A 19,857-nucleotide genomic window follows, 5' to 3' on the forward strand; every position below is an offset into this window, starting at 1 on the left:
ATGGAATGTACAGTTAGGATAGTGGAGCATGTAAGTGTGTGCTGTGCGTTTGTGTATAAGGGAATGGCTGATAGTCCTCTGGTGAATTGGAATAGGCCGCTCCTTCTTTCCTATTCCTGCATGCATGCATGTACACACGCACACAGGTAAATACACGGCCACTAGACATTTGTGGCTATTTAACTTTAAATCACATATAATTTAAAAAATTCTCTCTGATTCTCACTGGCTGCACTTTCAGCATTCAAAAGCCACAGGTTACTAGTGCTAGCTATATGGGGAATCTCACAGAGATCTCGTTTTTATTGTGTCAAGAAAATACAACGAACAGAGCTGTGAATATAAGCTGTCCTCTGGAATAGCTTTTCCATGTACCATGCACTATTAGAGTTATTGGTAATGAGGGAAAGAATCTATATAAATATGCAACATTCTATCTATAAAGGTGTAGAGGCTCATAGAGTAATTGATATTCAACTCCCTTACCACTCGTTCAAATCTCAATGGAGTGATGACCTACGGCCGTAGAAAGCTCAGTACAAGCAGGATCAATATGTGCAGAAACTACAGGGTGAATTGTCAAGAAGAAATAACACCCCCTTTTTGAGGAATGCCTATGAGAATTTGGCTGATAATTTACATGTGCCCCCGCCCCGGACCTCTAAGGCATTTGCTTGAGGAAGAGAAGTGTATTCTCACTTGCTTCTAAGACTCAGTAATGTGCTGTCCTTTTGACCTCCGTGGCCCAGGCTGCACCAGGTGTTCTGGCCTTTCTGCCTGAAGAGGGTTACTATGCTGAACATAATTGAAATCGGATTTCATTCATTCTGTTCTCTTTCTGCCGCAGAGGCCGGTATGCTCCTAGATGACTTGAAAATGCTGGGCAACGAGGATTGTTAGTCTCAGATGTTACCCAATGGTCAAGGTCTCATTTTTTTTTCCATGAAGACCACTGCTACACCCCTCATTCCCTGCACCTGAGCCCCAGTCGAACCTCTCTTTCATACAAGGCATGACTGGGTTAGCTGCTATATCAAGACAGAGATTCATTGACTTACTTATGAGAAGTGATAAAATGAGAAAGGGAGTAGTCAAGGTGCATGAGTGTATGAGTAACTCTGCAACTGTCTTCCCGTTTGGGGTCTTAGGAGTGACACAACAGGACTATTTGCAAAGCACTTCTCTGTTCCTAACAGCCCCTCAGTATACTGGAACATCTGGTCTGACACAATGCTTGAATCTCATGAGAAACCTACTTTTCAGTTAGGGCACTATATTCTTATTTCAGCTGTTACCATAACACCGGAGCATGATTTTACTTTTAAATTTTATTTCATTAGAAATGAAGAAAACAGAGGGAGAAGGAAAGGGAGAGGGAGACGGAGAGCTTCTACCCACTGGATCATCCCCCAAATGACTGCAACTATTGGGGCTTGGTCAGTACAAAGTCAGAAGCTCAGAATTCAATCTGGAACTCCCAGATTCAGTGTGGGTGGGTGGCAGGAACACATGTCACTAGAACCATCACTTGCTGCTTCTGAGAGTGCACAGTAGCAGGAAGCAGAATAAGAAGTGAAATTGCTGACACTCAAAATCAGGCACTCAGACATGCGATGGAAGTGTCCCGGGCAGGATCTTAACTATCGTGTCAAAATCTCAGCCCCATGAATTTTTAAATCACTTTCAATAGCGCATTTCTAAGGTGGAGCAAATTTGATTAAGCTGTAATTTCTCTAGCTTTTGTGACCTTATTTCCCTGTTCTGGCCTCATTTTTCTCCATCCCAAGATAATAGGCCTTCCCACCAATAGGAAAGGGGAGTTTGAAAAAAATCTTAGAAAGTTTAAGTCCCTCTGCCTGAGATCAGAGATATTTCTCTTTTCCAGATCTCAGTACAGACGTTGGAACATAAAAGCATCATCTTTTGATATTCTTAACTTCTATGCTGCCCCCACGATTCCACGGTTCTGAAAAATACTTATTTTCTAGCAGTTCAGTTAAAGATTAATCTACTTGCGATTGTGAAAAGATTAGGCATTATGTATTCTTTAAAGGATAAATGTATTTGAGAGAGAAGACTCCCCCATCTATTGCTCATTCTAAAAAATGCCTGGAGCAGCCAATACTGGGTCAGGCTGAAGCCCAGGGCTGAAGCAGGGTGCCAGCAACTTAATCCAGATTTCCCACATTGGTGGCAGGAATCCAACTCCTGGAGCCATAAGCACTGCCTCCCAGAGTCTGCACTGGCAGAATGTTGGTGTTACCATCCTGAGCTGAGTACTGAACCCAGGTATTCTAATGTGGGACTTAGGTATTTTAACCCTTAGACTGAATGCCCAATCAAGCAGATGTAATGAAGACACTAATTTGTTGGAATGTTAAGGATGATTATTTTTGATGAGCCAGACGTGATCGAGTGATTCTTAAAAGGGAATGGACTCTTCCTGAAAAGACCTATCATGAGGTGAAAAAGATTAAATACAAGAAAGATTCTCTGATTATCGTTTCGAAAAGTGTTGGGGTTTGGACCCAGTGTTATGACTCAGTGGCTAAATTTTCACCTTGCACGCGCTGGGGTCCCATGTGGACACCAGCTCATGTCCTGGCAGCTCTATTTCCCATCAGCTCCCTACTTTTGCCCTGGGAAAGCAGTAGAGGATGGCCCAAAGCCTTGGTATCCTGCACCTATATGGGAGATCCTGAAGAAGCTCCTGGCTCTTGGCTTCTGATTGGTTCAGCTCTGACCATTGTGGCCATTTGAGGAGTGAAACAGCAAATGGAAGTTCTTTGTCTCTGACTCTCTTGCTCTGATTAAATTTGCTTTTCCAGTAAAAATAAACACATCTCTCTCTCTCTCTCAATTGCTAGGATGAAATTAGAATCAGTACAAACGTTCTAAGGCCAGTGATGTGGCAGTATAGCCCAGTAAATATTCTTCCACAGACAGATCCACTAGAAATTGTCTGAAAATTAGAATACAGTGGCAAACTTTAAAAATTGCTTTCCGGGGCCCGGCGCGGTGGCGCAAGTGGTTAAGTCCTCGCCTTGCACGCCCGGGATCCCATATGGGCGCCGGTTCTAATCCCGGCAGCCCCGCTTCCTTTCCAGCTCCCTGCCTGTGGCCCGGGAAGGCAGTCAAGGACGGCCCAAAGCCTTGGGAACCTGCACCCGCGTGGGAGACCCAGAAGAGGCTCCTGGCTTCGGATCGGCATAGTATCAGCCCGTTGCGGCTCACTTGGGGAGTGAATCATCGGACAGAAGATCTTCCTCTCTGTCTCTCCTCTCTGTATATCCGCCTTTCCAATAAAAAATAATAAAAATAAATCTTAAAAAAAAAATTGCTTTCCATCTTGGGCAACTGGCATCAAACTAAGGCCTGAGGTCCAAACTGACAGGTTTCAGAACACTAGTATGACAGGATATGTTTCACAAGGTTGTCAGGATTTTCCACATGGGATTCGGTATAAAAATGTTTAGTAAAAAGTAAATTTGGATGATCAATCAATGTAGTCTCTTCCTATTGCTAATTACCGAGCCACTTTTTGCTCTGCTTTATATCTTTTTATATCCCAAGCAAGTAAAATTTTCTTTCTAATAAAGCTGAACTAATTTCACTCTTTTTTCTACTTGTTGAAAACTATGGTCAGTGGTACTTTAAGCCTGTGACTACAAACTGGATAGAAACTATATTTTTGGGCCCAGCGTCATGGCCTAGTGACTAAAGTCCTTGCACACACTGGAATCCTATATGGGTGCTGGTTCTAATTCTGGCAGCCCTGCTTCCCATCCAACTCCTTGTCTGTGGCCTGAGAAAGCAGCTGAGGATGGCCCAAAGCCTTGGGACCCTGCACCTGTGTGGGAGACCCGGAACAGGCTCCTGGCTCCTGGTTTCAGATTGGATCAGTTCTGGCTGCTGCAGCCACTTGGGAAGTGAATCAGTGGATGGAAGAGTTTCCTCTCTGTCTCCCTCCTCTCTGTATATCCGAATTTCCTATAAAAATAAATAAATCTTTAAAAAATGATGTTTTTACAAACATTTTAAAAAGAGATGAAGGCAGGAGGTAGATTGAGATGGGGGAGGGGATAGAAGTATGGTTATTAGAGTTGTTCCTAAGAAACATATTAAATATGTTCTCTTCACATTAATCAAATTTTAAAATATATAGTGTTCACAAGGAATGAGATCTAATAGCAGAGAGGATCATCAGAGTTATAAGGCTTCCCATCCAGCACAGCAGTAGAGTCCTGAGGATCCTACACGTTTTCTTGAAGACCCCTGAGAAGAGGCAAGTGGATCTGAGCATGTGGAGCAAACCTGTAACCTGTTCTTTCAAGTCAGGACAGCAAAGCTTATTCTCTACATATACTAGTGGCCCTACATCAGGATTTATCTGAAAGAAATGTTCCATTTCGAGAGAAAAGTTTAAGGGCTTTTGCCTTTCCCTTCCCCTCTAAACTAATCCTTATTTTTTAAGGATGAGTAGACTAAATGACAAATGTAAGTCTTGCCCAATGGCGCACAGCTAGACAGCGGCAGAGAAAGACACTGGACTGGGTAACCTGACTTGAATATCATGGCACTGGAGAGAAGGCTCAGTGGTAGGAATTGGAGATTGGTGGAGAGACCTGGGACTGGCACAAGAGGCAGGGAGTAGAGCCAGCCCTTGGCAGGCATGGAGTGAGAGATTAGTTAGGCGATGCAATCAAGTGGGATTAAGTATATGACAAATTCTCTCAAGCAAGATTTCTTCAGCCTTCCCCTGAAGTCGCTATCTTCCCTCCAGCCTCCATTCTGGGTCAGAGGGACAGCAAGAGAAAGAATATTGAATTTTATCTTTCAAGGTTTATGTTGGACTATTTAGTCTAATGGTTTTAAATTCACAGAGGAGTAAATGTAATTAATAATAGAATGATATGCAATGCTTAACATCCTTGCCAAAGCACAGGATTTGGCAGAAGCTCTTTCCAAGTCTTTGCTCTCTGACCACTGAGCCAGAAAAAAAGAGGGGCCTACTACCCAGATGCCACCCTGAGTGAGGGTCACAAGGTCACAACCAAAAACCTGCTCATATGACATGACAGAGTTTGGAAATGTTTCCTCAAGCAGACGTGAACACTGGAAAAAGTAACTTCACAAATTTAGAGCATACATGCTTTTACAATTACATTTAAACTGACATTAAAAACAAATGCGAAACAGTCCATGCTGAACAGGTCAGCATGACCTGGAAAGCAAATGAGAAGGGAAAAAAAGGGAAAAGAAAAAAGAAAAAAAAAGGCCTAATGTTAACAACATTAATTCTGTCAGTCTGTTGTAAATAAGAAAATATCATTGATGCATTAATGGCTTTATTAAAGGAAAATTTCACGAACAGAAATATGCATCATTCAAATAAATAAAAAGCAGTCTTTTTCTTAAAGATAAAAAAAAACTACATTTGCATCAGGGAACTTCTTATTAGTTTGCTGCATAAAAGTTTGCCCTGAGGAGGGGGAAATTCCCCTTCTTAAAGTTCTTTCTTGGCTTTCCCCCAGAATGTTGCTGAGTTAGGGTGAAGAGGTAAAAAGACGGGAGAGAGAGAGCTAGAGTAAGAGAGAGAAGGGAGAGAAGAGTGAAACAGAGAGCTGAGAGAGAGAAACAAAAGAGAGGCAGGGGAGAGAATATGTGTGTATGGGCAGAGACTTAACTAAGAATAGGGTGGGAAAGGCCAGGCAGGGAGAGTACTTCTGATTTGGCTCCTGCCTTCATAAAGTCCACTTCCACTAGAAGAAAATCCATTTGTTTGAATATCAGAGCTCTGAGGCAAAAAAATGTGAGATCTTATAAACCCAAAGTGTCTCTTCTTTTGAATCAATGCACTGCTTGTGGTCAGCTTGGAAGGAGAAAGAAGCCTGACATATGATGAAGCGGCAAGGATATGATGTGAGGGAGCAGTGGGGGAGTGAAGGAGCACTCAGGCCAGAACTAAGAAAGTCTGACTTGTTTTTCTCCATCATCCTGTTTAACAGGAGACAAGATAAGTAGTCGCTGGTTCCCGGCTTATTGCCTTCCCCCTCCTTAGGAAAGATGTGTGTGTGCTTCTGAAAATACAGTCAACATGACTTTGGGAACGGGAAGAGTACAACTGACTCTAGTCTCCTGGCATGTTTGAAGAGAGGGGCTGGTTGGCTTCTTAGAATGTAGGAGAGGCAGAAATTTGGTCCATGTTTACTGACCTTCTGTAGGTCAGCTATAACTTTCAACTAAATGATGACGCCAAAGTGCAAAGGTTGTGTGCTTGGCAGGGGTCCAGAAGAATGCCTATAAAAGAAAAACTACCAATTTTCCACGAAGCAAAAAGAGATGGCTACAAGAGCCTGAGCATTAGCAAAGTTTCTTTCCAGCAATACAGTGCAAAAGTCGAGTGATGGAGCCAGCGCTACACTGCGACTATTTGAGTCAGTGCTTGACTAATATCATATATGGTTGAGAATGATGCAAGAGCACTCTGTCAGTACTAAGCCAAAGTAGAGAAAGTGACAATCACTATATATAAAATTACAGGAATGAAAACTGCTTCTACTTCTACAATGGTTCCTCACAGCATCTCTGTGAGGTAGGGAAATATTATGGGTCCCCTCAGACCTAATAGTAGAGGCTGTGTTGAGAAACAAAAGTTTAAGCTCTTACACTCAGACTCTAGGTTATTGTAAGCCACCGACTAGATCTTTCCAGAGCCCTTATTTTTAATCATATAGATCAGCTTTTCTTTAGTATCTGGTCATTTTGAGACACTTGCAGTCATCAACTGGGAAGTTTTCTAATAAGAGAGAGAGAGAGAGAGACACTGGTGAGTCTAACACTGTAAAGATGAGCTAGCATGCCTGGGAGTGAGGTCTTGTGACACAGGAAGCTGCATGGAATGTTAGGAAAGGGGGGTATTGGTGGTTGCCATTTTTGACTAGACTCTCCTTTCTTCTCTCCTATGTATTTGTAAAACTGAGATGAGATGTGGAGAACTGTTTACTTGGGGTCTCTTTCATCCTTTCTGCATTCACTAATGTACTAAAGAGCATGAGCATGGATGTGTGTGTGGTTTGCGTGTATGTTTCTGCATATAGTGGACAAGAGCTGTTGTAATGGTGGGCGTGGCATAAGAGAAGCAAGGTAGAATTTAACAATTTCATATAGCTTCTCACAGACAAAGGCAATGTCTTTGGGTGGCGGGTCTTCTGAATTTCTAGCAGTACATAATCCCGTAACACGGTAAGCATTATCACTGAAGTTGAAGATGAAAATGTTTTAATGTCACTATCTGTGTGCCTAAAGGCCTGAAATCAAAGCTTCATGACTCATTTTCCATCTCGGGAAGAGTTCTCAATCTCTTTGAGTTTCATTGCAGACAGCATGACACCTCACTGTGTAAGCTTTGGTTGGTGACCTTTCATCTTGGTCCAGATCCACATTTTCTTCTTGGTTCCAAATGCCAGCCCAAGTTTTTGCAGGTGCTTATTACGTATATGTTTTTAACTGCTGACTGTCAGAATGCTGAAATATTCCCGCAAAAGTCAATTGTTACTACAGCCACAGAAAATTCGGTTGAAGGAATATTAAGAAGGGAAAAGGAAAATGTTTATTTTTATAAATTAAGAGGTATAAAGGTTCTGTAACAAGGATTAACTAACATTTCACTCTGAGGAAAATGATGTCTAATTCTAAAATTTAGGGTAATGATGCCATTTCCAGTTTACCTCTTAGACAGCTATTTCCACGAAACTGCTATCAATGACAAATGATCTGAAGACTCCTTGTTTCTATATGATTGTATATTTTGATTCTTAGTTCTACTCCTTAGCAGCAATATCCCTGAATATGTGTAGAAATTTCTTTAAAAAGCGTCATATTCAGGTTACTATGTGCGTATGAGATTAAAATAATAATAGTTTGAAATTCACTTAGCGTAAGGAACACATTCAAGAGTCTTCAGCAACAAACGCCACTTTTCTTAAATCAAAAGTAAAATGTAGGGGCTGGTGCTGTGGCATAGAGGATAAAGCCGCTGTCTGTGGTGGTGGCAGCCCATATAGGTGCTGGATCAATTCCTGGCTATTCCTCTTCTGATCCAGCCCCCTGATAATGTACTTTGGAAAGCAGCAGAACATGGCCCAAGTCCTTGGACTCCTGTACTCACATGGAAACCCCGAAGAAGACTCCTGGTTTCCAGCCAGTGTGGCCATTTGGAGAGTGAACCAGCAGTTAGAAAATCTCTCCCTCTTCTCTCTCTTTCTCTGTGAGTATGTAGATCATGTAAAAATACGTAAATCTTCTAAAACTTAAAATATTTTCAAAGTAGTTATATTAGCAGTGAAAATGAAACCTTTTCCCTGAAAATGCTTGCCTTTTTATATAAGATATGTTGTGTGTTGTATACTCCTAGTTTTCTAACACCTTTGAAAAACATTATAGATAATATCATTTTACTTTTTCAAGAATCACTGAGGGGTTATGAGAAACTTGAACAAAAGTAAATATCAATAGTTTTATTACTACAGAAACTCAATGAGTTTTAAGCAGAATTTTTCAGGTGAGATGCATACAAGTAGTACATACAGAGCATATTATCCATATTCATGAATCAAAACGTTTATTTACCCATACCCATCAGTTCCTAAAAGCAAACACTCAGAAACAGCACAACAAATACAAGGGCAGTTTAAAAGTTCATTGGAAACAGATTCTGGATGATATTTTTTGGGGTAGCTGTGCAGTCTAGCAGTTTAAGATTCTGGTTACAACACCTGCATCTATTATTGGAGTATCTGGGTTCAAGTTCTGGCTCTAGCTCCTGGCTCCAGCTTCCTGCCAATGCAGACTCTGGGAGGCAGCCATGGCAATTCAAGTAGTTGGGTTCCTTACACCCATGTGAGAATCCTGGACTGAGCTCCTGGTCTAGCCCCAGCTGTTGTAGGTATTTGGGGAGTGAGCCAGTAGAGGGAAATACTCTCTCTCTCTCCCCTCCCTCTCTCTCCCCTCCCTCTCTTCAAAGTGCAAATAAATAACAAGTTGACCTTATTTTTATGCATAAGATCCAAAATTCTTGTGAACAAATTTATGTGTATATAATTTCACATGAAACACATTTCCATGAAGTTTTTGAAGATTTTTATATATATGGGCTTCAAATTTTCCATATGAAAATAGCTTATCTTTTAATTTTGTTTCCCACAAACTTTTTGAGATACCCTGCTATTGCTGTCATAAATAATTTGATTTGGAGAAATTAAGAGATTGAATTTCTGATCCCCCTTTATATAAATTCCTATGAGAATTATACTTACAGAGAAATATTCTAAATTTTTTCCCCCTACAAATTGTTGCGAAATATGTGCATGACCAACTTGCGGGTGACACTTTCAGCCGCTGAGACCAGATTTCATTTGTTGATGCAAGGATAATTCAGAGACCAAACAACTGAACAAGAAACAAAAGCCACATCATAATAGTAGAGATGAAAAGGTCACAATATTGCTCTGGAATACAAACAAAGATCCATTTCCATCCAAGATAGGAAAGGAGTGGAAAGTACACTTATATGTACTATGTGTTTACCATGTATCAACTTCTTGTATCATAACAATACCTCTAGAAGTGAGATTTTATTATTTCCAAAGCATATTTGGAGAAACTGAGGCTCAGAGAAATCTAATGATTTGTCTAAGGTCATCAAAATAGTAACTTCTGGGGTCAGGTAATATGGGGAAAAAATAATTGTGTGTGTGCAGTAGAATGGGGATGGAGGAAGAGGAGGTGAAAGGAGAAATCCTCGTACCGACAAAACAATGGAAAATAATAGTAACAATAATAAAGAATACCACAAAAGGCCTATTTATGGTTCATTCGAAATTTCAACTATTCTATGGGACTTCATTTTAAAAACAAAGCAAAACAAAAAAACATGCACCAAACCACCAGAGGTTCTGAGTGCTGAGTCATATGTCACCTATGTTAATGCCAAAACTTTCAGGGTGATTCTGACTCTTTGTCCACATCTCAATGAGGCAGATTTGTTTGGGCATTCAGACACCTGAGAACTGTGTTTGGGAAGCGGCGCTTCGCAGAACTGATTTTTAACGCAATTGCAGTCTGAGCATCTTTAAAGGTATAAAGTAGAGGATCAAAGAAGGAATGAGTTTTCAGTAACTGAGTTTCACATTGTTGATTCTTTCGGCAACTACATACATTACACTGTTGTTGAGTAGGAGGTAGAACGGATTCAATCATTAGGCGATTTCTAAAGTCTGACTTGATAGACTTCCTGCTTTAGAAATGAGACTATGTGGTAGCATCATGGTGCAGTTTTGGCACATAACGAAAGTACCAGCAAACTCTAGAATGGAATGTCTAAAGCATCTGAAATATTTAATGATTATTCTGTGATTCTGTAAGTCATTAAATTTCTTTGAACTAATTTACCTAGCATGACCCTTAGATCAGGAATATATACTTGTGGTGATTATATCACTTGGGCAATAACCATACTTCAATCTAGGGTGTTTTTTCATTCTATCGTTGGTGTGTGACAACAATGCTACAGAATCAACATGGTTTTACTTCAGTGACTTTAGAGGCTGTTGGTGCATATTTTTGAGATGTGATCGTGATGCGGTGCTCTAGTTCATTAGTGCACCACTGATTTATTCTGCAGTGAAAGACAACGCATTCATCTGCAAAATGTACATTCTGCAATAGTGGTGTTTGTCTACAGAATCAAGTTCTTAGCTTCCACCCATGTTTTCTAATGTGTATCGCAGGGAACAATACTTACGTAGGTTGTTAACAAGTGTTATGCAAATAAGCAAAATGAACCTCAGCTTCTCAAAATTTAAGCTTCTTAGCATAACAAGAACGTTCATTTTAAATGTATCATCAGCTTGCCTTTCTGACCTCTCCTGCACTAGTCATGTTAAACTACTTGCTGTTCCTCAAATCCTTAATGTATTTTGTTCATGTCTGTATGCCTTTACTCCAACTGTGCCCTTTTTCTTGAATGCTTTTGCCTTTGATTTCATTAAATTTCTTGATAATTTCCAAATATCATTTTATGCTAATGTGATTCATTAGCACGCTTGGTGGGCTTTGAGGATAAGGACTGTATTTTATTCTACTCCAAAATAGCATAGTTTTTGGCACATAGTTGGCATTAAACAAATAGTTTCTACAAGAATGAACAGATGCGTGAATAATGAAAAGAAGAAAGCTCTTGCTTCTTGAATGACTGGAAAGCTGGATGAGTGGTTCTATGTATGGATACATGCTGTGAACTGAAATCATTCCCTTGCCGTGAGGACATGTGATCTGTAGGGAGAAATCTTGACTTCTCCTCAAAATGAAAAATGGTGAGAGAGCAGGCATCGGGACTGTCTTCAGTGTTGAACTCTGCAAGGATGTTCAGAGTCCACAATGACATCAGAATATGGCCAGAGGTTCTCCGAACTATTCCTACAGCTAAACAATTCGTGGAAGTTGTTAAAACCTGCAGATCTCGTAACCATTCATTCTTAGGAACAGAGTTGAGTTTCCTCTTAGGAAATTTCTCAGATATGTTAGAAAAACATTTAAAAGAAATGTTGTACACTTCTAATTTACACATAATCTTGAGCTTGGTGGTCCTTATCTTCTGGGATTTGGCTGACACCTGAAATTCATATACGGCCTATAGCTTCCCATGGTCTAGAAGAGAAAGGAGCAAATGTAGCGTAATGCCAGTTAACTGAAAACTGAGAATTCAAGACTTGCAACACAAAATGAAATGATGCTTGAAGAGAAACAGGAGGGAGAGTGGGAAAGGGGAAAGATGAAGAGGGAGGATGGCAGCAAAGGCTAGATTTTCATTCTCATTTCTTCCTGAAAGCTGAGAGTATATTCTTAGGAGCTGCAGAACAAAGTGTGAAATGTAGCTGTGCATTTGACCTAATTACACGTTGAGAAAACACCTCATCCTATTTAGTAGAAGGAAGGTTTTCATCTGAACAGCTATATTTCAAAATGTTTCTGTAAATGAAAAATAGGCAACCTGCTTAAATTCTCGAGGTAATTAGCATTATGTGCTTTAAAAAAAAACAGCCAGGAATGAATGTTGTAATATGAAAGATCTATATTTTCCATATAGAAAATCATCCTGAGACTTTTACTCATCCACATAATCCTTTCACAAATATCAAGAACTGCTAAGAATCAAAGCATATAGCAGGTAGGTAGGCGGAGAAGCAGGAAGGAAAAGGCCACATACATCTCTGAGTTGAGAAGATTTCATCATCAAGCAATTAATGGAAAAAAAAAGAGAGAGTTGGATTGGAGATCTTGTGGTATCAAGAACAAGGATCCATCAGCCATACAGTGCCAGATTAATTCACATACAGACAAACATTTGCTCCTCCATCTCTTTAGCAATCTCCATGTATATCTTATATAAATGTGGACATGTGTAGCTATTATTACTGCACAAGAAAAGCACTCAGAGTTTCATTATACTCTTGTGATTAGAATAGAAACAATCTACGAAAGAACTGATGAATTTGTGATCATCCTTATGTGACTATCTATAATAAAATCACATAATGTTAGTGCCAGAAAAGGAAGTCTTTAGTTTAGTTCACTGATTTTATGATGGAAAACTGAACCTCACAGGAGAGAAGCAACTTGTCATTTACCAGATTCCTAGTTACCATTTTGGAATGCACTAGGTAATCTTGATTTAAGAAGGAGAAAGTAGAAAACAAAATTAGAGGAATTATCCCACAAGCTGATCAAAATGTCTGTTTGACTCCTACTAGTGATGTTACCAGTGACCTCACTGTCATACTAAACTTCCAGATTTGATTAGTGCTTTGCCATGTAGCAGGGGTATTCACATTCCCTATGTCATTTGATCATCAGTATAACTCTGTAGGTGTAGTATTTCTAAATTATAGATGAATAAATGGAAGCTCAGGGCAGAGACACACTAAAGAATTAAGCTGGGCCTTTAACACAAGCTTACCTGATTACAAATTCTTGATTTACATAGTGTCAAGAGTCACTGCAACTTGTGGTTAATGGAGGCTCTAATATCTCAGTGGGTCACACACAGTAGATGCCTAGTAAATCTCACCCTGATACTCACACTGAAATGCAAGCCATCCATAGCACTTCTGCTTGTCTTCACTGTGCTAAGTCCACTCAATTTTGAGCATTTTACCTAATCAATCAACCTGAAAAACGACTACATTTTTCTGCGCAATGACTCAGTTTACAAAGTTATGTCTGACTGATATATGGTAGCTTTTCAAATGGTGTTTGTGGGCATCTTTTCACAGGCTGCTTCACAATTTAGGACAACCACTGAGGCATGGAACTAATTTTAAGATGTGTACTCACATATTGTGAGTACTTTTGTTATTAAAATTCACTTTTATCAGAGTAGATGTGCAATTTGAATAAGGAAATGACAAGTGAAAGAAGTCTTCGTCTAAGAATCTCCATACCTTCCATATAATTAACAAGTTCTGTGTATAAGAGCACTCATTCTAGTGTTACAACATCCATTTGAGGAAAACTTCCTCTTGTCAATACCCATGTTTCCCTTCCTGGCTTTCTTTCAGCACACCTTCAACTCAGTCCTGCCTTCCCTACTCCAATCAGACCACAATGACAGGGTCACCTGGGAGCAACTCCCTTAGATATTGACTCTCATTTGATAGGGCTGTCTGGAAATCCAGTAAGAGGATCAGCCTGCCATGTCTGGGAGTACTAGATGCTATGTGAAGTGCTTCTTCTGTTGATACTATCACGGATGGAACCTAAGTCCATTCATGTGAGAAACTTTGGCCTATGTAAATACTAGTGGCCTATAAGGAAGGGAGAGTATCATTATACGAAGTCTCATATATGGTCCAGCTCCAGTATGAGGAAACTAGTGGCTGGCTGTCAATGTGCACAGAGGCAGACAAGCTATTGAGCAGATAAGGTATTGAGAGACAATTGCTACAAATTACCCTTGAGAGGGGAGGGAAGAGCATTGGATTCCAGGAATGTGGGTGTTCCAGGCATATAATGAGTAATCAGGTAGGAGGCTAGAGTTTCAATACACTTTCCTTTCTTTGGGTTGTATTTGTAAATCAAAGTGGACTAATGAGCCTGGTTTTCTCATGACAGACGTGTTTTTTGGAAGCAGCAAGCAGCAGGGAGGACCCTGGCATTGGGCAGATATAAACATGAATAAATGAGGAAATTTGAGGGAGAAAATATTTGTCATTAAACTGATGTCAGGTCTTTGTGGAGTAGTGACAGCATCATGGTGAGACACAGGCTCAGAGGAACTAAGATCCTTAAGATAAAGGGTTGCCCTTCAAAAAGCTGCATGTTCCCACTATTAGGCTTCTATATTACTAAAAATGCTTTTGGAAATGATCAATAGGTTTTCAAAGAAAAGGAAATGATTAAAGGGCCTGCTTATTCCCAGGAAATGCAGCGAAGGAAATTGGCTGTGTTTGGCATCCAAGTCTCATGCTCCAAAGAGAAGCTGCTTGTCATTCCAGGTGGCCAGTCCTACATTGAAGGACCAGCCTGTGCTTGGGTCATTCTGCTCTTCTGAATGATCTGGATTTCTTAGTTCCCTCATCTTAACTACCACTGAACCACAACAACCCAGTACCATTATGTTCCTTGAAGAATTGTATGTTGTCATGTGCACACTTGGACCTTCTGTTGGTTCTTGATCCCTGATTGTCACCTCCTGCTTATCTGATATGATAACTCATATCATATCAGATAACTCATATCATATCAGATAAGCATAGTACCTCATAGAACCTCATAGTATAGAGTGGTCTGGTTAACTAAAGTCACCAGCTGGCTGATGGCCATTTTAGCGATGAAAGGGTCAACCCTCATCTAGGGCATGGCTAGGCTCCTTGGAAGCAACAAGGAAGAAAATTTGGTTTACAGGAAGAACTAGAGAACAAGTGAGAAGAAGAGAAAAAAGGAATAAAAGTCTCATACCTCCCAAAGTCATCCCTGCTTCATAGCATTTCCGGAGACGACAAGATGGACAATTTTTCCTTCGGAATTTATCAATGGTGCAGTCATTTCTGCTGGCACATAGGTACTTCTGCTTCCCTGGGAGAATATAAACAACAGATTCGTTAATGTACTTCCAGGACCATCTCACTTTGGGCATTTCTAGGCAAAAAAAAAACAAAAAACAAAAACAAAAACAAAAACAAAAACAAAAACAAAAAAACACTTGAAGACATAGCCTACCGGATGAGAGAAGTGGACAGAGAAGTTCCCAAATAATTTGATCACACATAAGTCTTGTTGATACCTCCATTATTAGGACTACTCAATGGCTTGAATAAAGGATGCTTTACTTTTACCAAATGCCAGGAACACCCAGAAAAAAAAAAATGATAAGCTATGGAGACTTACTCTTTCAGCAAGGCACAGCAGCAGCTGTGCTAATCCAGTGTTTACTCTCACTGTCACCTGTAAGCATGTATAGGATCAAACTCAGGCTAATAAGATGTTTATTTTTTATAATACATTGCAGGTGAAACTTCTGTAAGAGACAACTATGTGAGACTTCCGTTTTTCAAGTGCGAGCAGAGTGATGACATCCCCCACTCTGCAGGTCTTAAAAGTCATGGATAAAATTCACTCGTTCCATGATGAATTACAGCAAGTAAAATGAATTATCTGAAGCCAACAGAGGAATAGAGATCACTTTCTGTAAACCTATAGTCATATCACACACACTCACACTCACTCACACTCAGTGTCAAAGATCCATGGATGTGGTCAGAGATGTTCAGACAGAGATCTTATGAAAACATGCATTTCACTCAATACTTTTCTGCTCTGTTCCTATTACAAGCCTGGCACCCACTAGGCCCTCTAATAAACATGGAAAGAGATGCAAAGGTACACAAATTCACAAGTATAAAAAGACAAAGAGGAACTGCCAACTGCTCGTCAACATGCAGGATTTCTTATGCTCAGGATCATGCTCCAGCCTCAGCGTGTGCATCCGTGTACTCCACTCTTTCCTTCGACAAGTCCCTATTATTTCTTCCTTCATATTCACTGACATAGCTGTATTTAATGAACTGAATGGGTTTTAGGGATACTTATTTTGGGAGAGGAGAAATGTTTGTGGTGAGGGAAAAGAGGAAACCTAAAAATGAATAATTGATAACAGGAAAACAACAACTATTAAACAGAAAGTTACCTATTGCTCCTTTTCCTCTTTCTTCATCAGACCTAGGATATGCAGATCGGGTACAGAAATGCTTCTTTTCATGCTAGGTTATTTCATGGAGTAGGCTCCATATTAACCAGATCGTTACTTGAAAGAACATGCAGTTTGCTTAGTCATATGCACGTATTCATGTGTGAATGCAGAACTACTGCATTCTGGTTCACCCATGCACACATGCTTATGAGTGTGATCACATACATTATACAGTAAACTAAAACATACAAATACACATTTATTTCTTTTGAAAAATAATGAGGTATTTAATATTTGAATTCACACTTAAGAGAGAAAGAAGTGGTTGAGTATTTCAAAGAGATGGATATGGAAGCAGTATCTTTTTCTTGAGGTCCTAAAAAGAGGAGCAGAACTAACCTATGTGGTTTGAATTAGGGATAGAGACAGGTTTATTCCAACTCACTTCTATCTAAATCACTACTTCCTGAATTGATGGCAGAGAAAATGTACAATCACGGATTTACTGTTAACATTTTTGTATTTATTCTGTTTTCCTAAATGTGTGGTTGTCACTGTCAGAGTTTTTTTAACAGTAACAGATATCACTCCCTTTGGTTATTTCATTGGAACATAATAATAATCTTATAAAAAAGCTTAACATATATGTCCCATTCTGTGAGGAAGAGTGAGAAGTTCATTAAAGTGAAATAGGCTAGGACTTCCAGTAGTACACTGAATAGAAAAGTAGTGAGATTGTATTCCTGGCTTCTTCCTAATTTTGGGGAAACAAGCCTTCCTTTTTCTAAATTGAATATGATGTTAACTATGGATTTGCCCTATATGGTCTTACTGTGTTGAGGAACATTCTTCCTATATCTAATTTGTTGAAAATTTTATCAACAAAGAATTCAAATGTTCTCAAGTACTTTTTTCAGTGTCTGCTAAAATTATCATACTCATACTGTTTTGTACTTCATTCTGCTAATATGATAACTATATTTTTGGAATTCTATATGTTGTACTACCCTTATTTTCCAGGAATCAATGCCAGTTAATCATAGTGAATGGTTCTCTCAATGTGCTGCTGAATTTGGTTTGCTAGCATTTTATTCATGATATGTGATTTCTTTTTTTTTTTTTTTTTTTTTTTTTTTTTTGTACATCGGGGATATTAGCTCAGCTTGCATCATATACTTGATTGAAGGAATTTTAAACTTTGAAACTCTTCCTTCTAGGAAATTTACTGCCTTTTTGTAGATCTGACCGTTGGGTGTAATTAGAAACATGATACTTCTGGGTTTTAAAGGACATTAAAAACCTTTTAACAAGATGTCTCAATGTGATGCTTGACTCTTAAGTTACAAAAATGAGCACAAAATGTTTGTTACATACACTAAGCTGAAGCATGATCATGGTAATGTCAGCACAAAATAAAAAAAAAATTCATCCAATTGAGGCATGATATGGGGTAATTGTAACCAGAAGATAAAGCATTTTGGATGAGTCACACATCTTGTTCATTTGTCTAGGAAGTGTATAGCTCTGTGGTTATCCTCTGTGTGGTCAGTTGACAGAAGAGTGTGCAAGTGGGATCTGGACCTGGTCCAAGCTGATTTTTGAAGGTATTGTAGCCTAGGTAACTAAAAAAAAATCAACACAGAAAACAAACTGCCACCCATATACTCTTTCCTTCAGAAGAGTACAAACATTATTTCCACTTTCTTTTTTTTTTTTACACTATTGACTTCCCACAGCAAAACTGTATCAACAGCCTATAACCAAGATCTCACAAACACTTGAGAAATGACTGACAAAATCCAAAAAGTCATCTCACATTGAACAATAGAAGGCTATAAGCTACAGCTGAAGCCATACCACTCATTTAAACTCTTGAGCATCTGTATTACTAAGAACAGTTTCCAAACATTGCACTGCCATGAGTTGTCAAATAGTGGGCTAGCATTAGATCCTCTACATGCCAGCTGGTCCTGAAATTCTTGACTGTCTGATGGTGGTGTATGTCTTTCTTCATGGTCTTATTCTTCTCTCATAAACTGAAGGCATGATTCAAAGTTTCATGACTAAAGCCATAAGACAGCATTCAGATGTGTATTTCTGTTTCTCTCTTCTCAGCTCCATGGTGCCTCCACACAGTAGGTGTTGAAGGTCAATGTTTGGGTAGTTCGTGTTCAATTTATTCATTCTGAAAAATCCTGTTTGCTACAGAGGTGCTAAGACAGGAAGTTACCACTATTAGAGGTACCACAACACACAAATGAAGAAAAGCTTCAGTCATCACATTCATATATATATGAATAAATATATATATCACATATATTTATATATGAATAAATATATATCACATATATTTATATATATGTTCATATATAAATTTATATTTATGTGATATATATCATGTATATATGATATATATATCACATATATAATTCTTTTATATATATAATTATATACATATATGTGATATATATATATATATATGTATATATATAATTCTTTTTATATATAATGCAGGACCTAGACAAACAAAAAGACTTTTGGGAGTACAGAACAGAAGATTTCAACTACATGGAAAGATCTATACTATTCCTGAGTGGAAAGTAGCAACATTGCAGGAATTTCACTTGCACTACACTGAAATCTGTATATTTCAGATAACTCAAAATCTTGCCAAAATAATTTCCAAGCTTATCTGAAGGAGTAATGATAATAATAACAATAATAATACCATGATAGTTATGAAGGAGAAAGTAAGATTTTTTTTTTCCTACAAGGCGTTTAAATTATTATAACACCATACAAATTACAGCAGTCTGAAATTGGCTCCAGTATAGGTCGATCAGTTGGAGAGCCTAGAAATCCACAAAGACCTGCAGTACATTTAGCCATTCCAATTTAGTCAAGATAGAACAAATTGTTCATTAACAACGGTCAGAACAACTGCTTAATCATTTGGAAAAGAGAGTAAATTGCTAGTTGAAATCAAAATAAATTTCAGGTGCATTAACGATGCCAATTTTAAAAAGAGGAAATTATCGAACTGCTGCTAGAAAAATACAGGCGAAAATTAACCATTTTTGAAATATAAAAGGGCTTTTTCAGTAAGACAATGAAAAAGGTGATCATTTTGATTAATTTAACTAGACAACATCTCAAATTTCTTACAGGAAATTAAAAAAAATGACGTTTAAATGCAAATTCCAAAGTAAAGAATACTTCATTGAGATCAAGATGCTCCAAAACAGTGGTCAACATTATTCATATATAAGTATGAACAAAAGAGTGGAAAATGGGCAAAAGACATTAAGACAATTAAAAGAAAATATAAGTGATGTAAAACATTAAAAAATGGTCAACTTCTTTAAGGGCCACTTTTATTTATAGATTTTGTAGAGGCTAAATACTTTCTAGTGATTAAGTATTTTTATAAGTTAGATCGGTAAAGACTGGATATTAAGTATTAGTGAAGAGGTGTTGCTGTTGAGCACATCATTTTCTAGAAGGTAAATTGGCAAGATATTTATTAAAGTTAAAACTGAGTATAGTCTTTTGCTAGAAATTTCAATTCTAGAAATGTTTTATAAGAAAATGTTTTATAAGAAAACACC

At 38.6% G+C, this 19,857-nt stretch overlaps 1 protein-coding gene across 2 annotated transcripts in view; it reads right to left on the minus strand.

The window, feature by feature from the left end:
• Positions 1-19,857, minus strand: part of AR (androgen receptor) — a 159,918-nt gene that overhangs the window by 18,152 nt on the left and 121,909 nt on the right. Inside the window, exons 3-4 of one of the 2 annotated variants that reach the window (XM_041000977.1) lie at positions 15,019-15,135; positions 6,115-6,799 (exon numbers count right to left, since the gene is read on the minus strand). In XM_041000977.1, the coding sequence (XP_040856911.1) occupies positions 6,750-6,799; positions 15,019-15,135 (167 nt within the window). In that variant the 3' untranslated portion in view covers positions 6,115-6,749. Of the gene's footprint in view, positions 1-6,114; positions 6,800-15,018; positions 15,136-19,857 lie in introns of those variants that run through there. The other variant, XM_041000969.1, reaches the window with a different exon arrangement.

This window comes from Ochotona curzoniae, unplaced genomic scaffold (assembly GCF_017591425.1).
Source record: "Ochotona curzoniae isolate NIBS_2020 unplaced genomic scaffold, NIBS_Ocur_1.0 contig_1274, whole genome shotgun sequence".
NCBI lineage: Eukaryota > Metazoa > Chordata > Mammalia > Lagomorpha > Ochotonidae > Ochotona > Ochotona curzoniae.